General features: G+C 34.8%; 1 protein-coding gene across 1 annotated transcript; it reads left to right on the top strand.

The window, feature by feature from the left end:
• Positions 1-1,521: 1,521 nt before the first annotated feature.
• Positions 1,522-2,718, top strand: LOC126888548 (GATA zinc finger domain-containing protein 15-like). Its single transcript, XM_050656895.1, has one exon. It carries the CDS (start codon positions 1,522-1,524, stop codon positions 2,716-2,718), a length of 1,197 nt encoding a protein of 398 aa, XP_050512852.1.
• Positions 2,719-7,785: the final 5,067 nt, after the last annotated feature.

Here is a 7,785-nt window from a genome sequence, read left to right as displayed (position 1 = left end):
TTAAGCTATGGCCCATTCTTTACCAAACACCCTATATATTAAACAAGAATGTTGTTGCTTATAGTATTTTTACTACAAAAGCGATATTACGTAGGTCAAAATTTTTGACGTAAGAGAACTGTCAAAACATTAGAATGTGACTTTTCATTATTGCCATGTTTATAATAAACATGGCAATAATTAAAAGTCACATTCTAATGTTTTGACAGTTCTCTTACGTCAAAAATTTTGACCTACGTAATATCGCTTTTGTAGTAAAAATACTATAGTAAAAAATTCTACTAATAATTTTTTTAATCTGACTCATTTATATTGGGAATTCATACATATATTACATTTTAAAGTATTTTTTACTAAACAACAACATTTTTGTTTAATTTAGTTGTACGTATTTTGTATTTTGACAACGACACCCGATTTGGGCGTCGAAACGTTAATAAAATTATTTTTTTAAATTTAATTGTGGCTTATTTCCCATCTAAATAGTTAATTATAAAAATGCCACAAGCACATAGCTTCAGAACAACATTATTTTTTATGTTGTTTTTTGTGTTAATATATTATTGTTTGTATCCCAACAACGTTTAATTATTTATTAATATCTAAATCACTTAAATATTTTTCCACAACAGTAGGTATATAAAATCAAAGTCAATAGCCGTTAGCATATATGCATGAATAACCACTAAAAAAGCTAGCTGGTTTCAACACTCTGGTGTCCAAATCTGTTAGTATTTGTAAATGTACTGTTTTTACAAACCCTAACTGATTTCAACACCCTAGTGTCAACACACGCTAGCGTCTGTAAACGTACTGTTTCTCCAAACCCTAACTGGTTTCAACACCGTGGTGTCATCACGCGCTAGCATCTGTAAATGTACCGTTTCTCCAAACCCTAACTGATTTCAACACCCTGGTGTCTACACACGCAAGCATCTGTAAATATGCCTCCCGGACTACCAACCATTGTTCGTTGAACTATGGAATCGCAAGCTCAGCAATTGCAACACAACGGACAATGTACTCATTTTCAATATTATTTTAATTCATTCGATTATCATTCTCTGATCAATCCGTTTCATTTTTGTACTTAAGATTTTTTTATTGTATAATTTTTGAAGTAGAAAACTTAGTTGTAATATTTTCAAAATAAATTCTTTTTTAAAAGTCACATCGAGAGTGCGTAAATTTATCTGGCGCTGCGAACAGGATACATCTCGTACAAGAAACATAAGCAGTTTCCTTGGTCAACGAAGTTGTTAGACGAGAAATCCGAACCGGAAAAAAAAGATTATGTGCAGGATATCCCAACAGATCATCCTACTGTAAGTACATTTTCCTTTTCATTCCTATTTTTGATTTATGAGCACTTTCATTAATATTTCTGAAAACTCTGTTAATAATTTAAATACTTTGCTTGAAAATCTCACATTGAATACTGAAATTAATTCTAACACCCGTATTAACGCCGATACCGATTCTATTCAAAAAATTCCTACTATTATTATCACAGAAGTTGAAATGCCGTTCTTAAATGCCGATATTACTAGCCTATGTGCTACGTTGCCGGAATTCTCCACCGGAGACAATTTATCTACCTTTTTAAAATCGGTTGATAACTTAATTACATTCCTGGTAGGCCAACAGCTTACAGCTTCGCAAGAATTTATCTTAAACTCTAATATTATTGCTCGTATCAAAGGCGAACCACGGGATTTTCTTAATTATTCAAACAAAACTGCTTGGGCTGAAGTCAGACCGGCTCTTTTAGCTAAGTACGGAGACAGACGCTCCGAAGATATTTTAGTTACTCAACTTTCAACAACAGTTCAAAAAAATCACGAATCTTATGATCAATATCACCAGAGAATTACAAAAAATTTAAACGATTTATTACAACATACAACTCTAAATGATAATGTTGAAACTGCTAATTTTAAGACTCCCTATTTTAAAAATATAGCTTTAAAAACATTTTGCACAGGTATTAATGAACCATATGCCGAATATTTGTCGCATTTTACAATAACTTCGCTTGAACAAGCGCTCCAAAAATGTATAGTTTATGACAATCACAAATCTCAACAGAAATATATGAATTATTTAAAGACGCAACAAAATAATAAACCATTTTCACCAAAACAGAAACCTGCTAATACAAATCAGACATTTTTTAATAATAACCCAAATCCTACAAGAAATGTTTTTCAACCAAACTCTAACTCTTATCCAAGACAACCAAACTTCAACTCTTTTCAGAGACAACCAAATTTCAACTCTAATCCGAGACAAAATTTTTCTCAAACCAATTCTAACTTAGCATCAAGAAACAACGCCCATCAGAGCACAAATTTTGCTACTAGGCCAAACACCAATGCAACTCCTAATTCCAATTTTAATTCTTTTAGAAATAATCCACAAAATAATAATAATTTCAATAGACAAATCCGAAATCCCCAACCTGAAAAATATCATGCTACCCCAATGACCGAGGTACAAACTCTCGCCACAAGAAATGAACCCATGGATTTGGATGCGTCCACTATTAGACGTACGCATAATTTTAATATTAATGCAAACTCAGACGAAAATTTCGAATACGCCCCTGAATATTTCGAAGTTACTGACGATGACTATCCCCAAGAATTAGTTGAAGAAACTTCTCAGGATTTTCTCGAGGATCCAACAGACGAAGATCCCCCACCAATATCGATCTAAGTAATGTCCAAACTAATCCCCGACTACCGTTCTTCTTCTTACCTGATTCAAATATTAAAGTGTTAATCGACACTGGTGGCTCCCACACAGTCGTCTCGCCAAAAGTTTTAAAATATTTTGACCCTTCACATATTTACGAAAAACCGTTTACACTGACATCCATGAAAACAACCCAAAACTACTTACTAAACATAAAAATACCTTTACTACAAGTCTATAATATTTACGAACCCATAAACGCTCGAATCGCTGACTGGAGCGAAGATTTTGACATTCTTTTAGGAAACTCTGAACTTGAACGTTTTAAAGCCGTAATTAATTATAAAACTAAAATACTAAACCTAACTACTCACAATGTCGAAATTAATTTTTATACTTTATACAATAAAATACCCGTTGACATACAACAAGGACAAGTCTTTATTCATGCCACAAAAATTGCAAATTTACAAATACCTGACTCAATCCACAATGTAAATGACGGATTTTTAGAAAACATTACACTACAAAACCCTATGGAATTAGACACACTACACGTCGAATTTCTAGGCAATTATGAAATCTCACCTCCCCCGACCGAATTTCACGAACCAGCAATAAGAACAGAACACCTAAACGAAGAAGAAAGAAGTAAAATCATAAAACTTTGTAAAAAATACAAAGATATTTTTTACGATGATTCAAAGAATTTAACTTTCACATCTGCTGTGAAACACGAAATAAAAACCAAGGACGAATCACCCATTTACGTAAGAGGCTACAGACATCCAAAATCTATGCAAGAAGAGATCACTCGACGAGTAAACAAACTTTTGGACAACCAGATAATCCGCAACTCAATCTCGCCATTCTCAGCACCAGTATGGATTGTTCCCAAGAAACCTGATGCCTCAGGAAAACGGAAATTCCGTATGGTGATCGATTATAGAAAACTTAATGAAAATACCATCGGAGATAAGTACCCCCTACCAAAAATTGATGAAATTCTTGACAATCTCGGAAAAGCTACATACTCCACTACGCTAGATCTCGCTCAAGGCTTCCACCAAATCGAGGTTCACCCAAACTCTATTCACAAAACAGCATTTTCAGTACCCCATGGCCACTTCGAATTTTTACGAATGCCTTTTGGACTAAAGAATAGTCCTGCCACTTTCGAACGATTAATGGACAATATCCTAAGACCTTTCCTACACAAATTTTGCTTTGTTTATATGGACGACGTCATAGTCTTCTCCAAATCTCTACAAGATCACTTGGTCCACATCTCCACAATTTTTAATACATTTCGAGAAAACAATCTCAAGGTCCAACTAGATAAATCTGAATTTCTGACTAAAGAAGTTGCCTTCCTAGGTCACATAGTTACTCCCGAAGGTAAAAAACCGAACCCCAGTAAAATCGAAGCTATCCAAAAATACCCCCTACCTAAGACTGTCAAAGAAATAAAATCCTTTTTAGGCCTTATTGGCTTCTACAGACGTTTTTGTAAAAACTTTGCAAAGGTCACCTCTCCATTCACAAGATGCACACGAAAAAATGCAGTCATTGATCCCACTAATCCTGATTTCTTAGAATGTTTTCAAAAATGTAAACAGTTACTAACCAACGCCCCGATTCTCCAATACCCTGACTTCTCTAAACCATTCGTATTAACTGCAGATGCATCTAACATCGCTATTGGATCTGTTTTCTCCCAGAATAATCAGCCAATCGCCTACTACTCTCGCACATTAAATACTGCAGAGCAGAACTACTCCACAATCGAAAAAGAATTGCTTGCCATGGTAGATTCTTGTAAACACTTCCGCCCATATCTTTATGGCCAAAATTTTATCATTGAAACAGATCACAACCCACTCGTTTGGATTAATAAAATCAAAGACCCTTGCTCAAGATTATCTCGCCAAAGGATTAAACTTGAGGAATTTCAATTTGAAGTTCGATATAAAAAAGGAAAAGAAAATCAAGTAGCCGACGCTCTCAGCCGAGTCCAAATAAACGCCTTAAGCACTAGTTCAAACTCTGCTGAACCACCGGATATTAATGACCAATTTGACGTCGATGAATTCTTAAACGACTTTGACAAAAACCAAAACTCAACGGACGAAAACACGCAACACACTTCTGCCGAAAATCCTATTACAGGAATAGAAATATCAGAAGAACCAATCAACTTGTCATCCAACCAAATTATATTTGAACCTCACTCTGACGAATACAAAATGACTTACAAGAAAATTTTTAACAAACACCGCCATACAGTAACTATCACTGATGATTGGAAAAACAAATTACCAGAAACCTTCCAACATTTACTTAGGCCCAACCAAAAATTTGCGATAAAAATACCGCACGAATTCCGACCTTTCATATGCAATTATTTCAAAGAAAAAATGAATTCCACAGTCAAAACAATATTTTGCAACAAACTATTACAAGACATCGAAGACGAAACACAACAGATAGAATGTATCAAAAAATACCACACTGATAACCATAATGGAATAGTCGAAACTTACAAGCATCTGAGACATAAATTTTACTGGCCCTCTATGCAAACTACAATTTCAAACTTTATCAACTCGTGTGAAATATGCTTACAAAACAAGTACGAAAGACACCCTTACAAACCGCCACAATTAGGACCACTTTTGGGACAAAAACCGTTCCACATATTACACATAGACGTATTTCATTGTAACAAAAATCTTTATCTGACCATTGTCGATTCATTCTCCAAGTACGCTCAATGTTATAAATTACCTGACAAAACGTCGATCTCTATTTTGAGTAAATTAAGACACTACTTCTCTCATCATAATTTTCCCCAAAAAATAGTTTGCGACCCAGGCACAGAATTCAATTCTGCAGTCCTTAAAGAATTTTTAAACCTTCATAAAATAGAAATACATTTCACTACTGCCAACAACTCATCCTCAAATTCACCCGTAGAACGCTTCCACTCCACACTTATAGAAAAACTTCGCACCTTGCGCGCCCAAAACCCTAACAATTCACTAGACACTAGATGACATTTTCACACATGCCGTTTTAATCTACAACCAATCTATTCACAGTGCTACCAACTATTCTCCTTTTTCAATCCTTTACGGTCCATACGCCGAAGAAATACATTTCGATTTCGACCTTCCAGTGTACGAAACGTACAACCAAAACCACAAAGACGAATTACAACCATTCATCCAGGAACTTTATAATAAACAAAAAGAAAAAAGACAACACGCTTTAGACAAACATAACGAAAACGCCGAAGAGATACCCGAAGTCGATCTTTCACAGCCTCTGTATGTATCTAAGAAAAAACATAAACCCAAATTACAAGCCCCTTACTCCATAATGCATCCCGACAAACAAGAAAGGACTAAAATAAACGGAAAAACAGATAAACAAAATAAAACTAGCACCCACCTTAAATTTGTAAAAAGAACTAGGAAACATGTAGACAAAAATATTTCAAACAAAATCTCCTTTCAGGATAACCCTGTCCCTGGGACATCCACTCAAAATACTGGAAATTCCCAATAATGGATACTTCGCCGAAGATATTGGCAAATCTCACGAAATTTCTCACTACCACAGACACTTTCTTCACATTGACTTAGAAAAACTAGAAGAAATCCTAAACATTAGCCCAATGGACTATTTTAAAGACAAACTAAAAAAGGGACCACTTTCTACACTATACACTCATTACAAACATCTACAACAACAAGCACAAGATGACCTACACAAAATTACACGTAAAAGAACACAAAAAAGAGGACTTTTTAACTTTCTAGGTACAGCCATAAAATACATTACAGGAAACACAGATGACTCAGATCTAGACATTCTAAAAACTCATATTACCGCTATAGAAATGAAACAAAACGAGATAATAAAAACGCTTAATAATCAGATCTCGTATGGGCAAGCCAGCGATACGAGATTCGAAAAACTCTTAATGAATTTAAATAAAAATAATGCCTTACTTACATCCACTATTAACAAGCTGTCAGCTGACCTCTACGGATATGTCGCACTACAGAACGAAATATTAAACCTTCAAAACATTTATGAATTTTTGATGAAATTAATCAGGACCATCTCCTTATCTCATCTAGATATTTCCAATATTGAATTGTTTACATTAAAGGAACTTGAAACTCTCAAATCAGATCTCTTAAAAATTTATCCCAGAAATTCTTTATTAGTAAATGACGAACACCCATATGAATTAGTTGAACTCTCCAAAACATTAGTTTGTGTCACACAGCGAACCATGCTCATAATAATCAAAATTCCTATCCTCTACGAACAATCCCACAACACACTCAAAATTTATCCTATTCCAAATGCAGACCATATTATGATTCTTCCACCAGCACATTATCATTCCAATAATAAATGGTTCGAGATATGCACGAGACAAGCTGAAAACATCATATGTACAAAACCAGTAAGGTCCCAATGTACGATACCAAATGTCAAGAATTGCACCAAAAGTATAGCCAAAGAAAATTTCTTCCAAGAAACCAACAATGCGATACTATTGGGAATAGTAGAACCAATAAATATTAGAGAACAAACCATTAAATCTAGCAGCATCCTTACCACAAATGAATCCATTACCATAGATGGCATCAAATTCAACAAAAAGTCAAATCAAGAAATCCACGTTCCCGATATCATACCCATGGAACTTATTGCAAACCACGAAATAATAATCGAAAAATTGAGAATCCCAGAAACGCATGGACACATTCAACCTATCGAGATGACCGCTAATTTACCGCAGCTTTCCACTGGAGTCAGCATCACTGCACTAATAATCATCTTATTTGTGTCATTGATTCTAACAATATTCCTACTGAAGAAAAGAAAACGTATTTCCAAAATCCTTTTCGGACCTAAGCTAGATACAGCCCAAATCCAAATTTTAGAAGAACTAGTAGCAGAAGTATCAAGAACTTCGAGGACGAAGCAAAATCCTCCGAAGGGAGAAGAAATGTAACCATTAGCTCCCGGACTACCAACCATTGTTCGTTGAACTATGGAATCGCA

This window comes from Diabrotica virgifera, chromosome 7, assembly GCF_917563875.1.
Source record: "Diabrotica virgifera virgifera chromosome 7, PGI_DIABVI_V3a".
Classification (NCBI taxonomy): domain Eukaryota; kingdom Metazoa; phylum Arthropoda; class Insecta; order Coleoptera; family Chrysomelidae; genus Diabrotica; species Diabrotica virgifera.
Note: the sequence above shows the minus strand (reverse complement) of the source record. Positions and strands in the feature narration are given on the sequence as shown.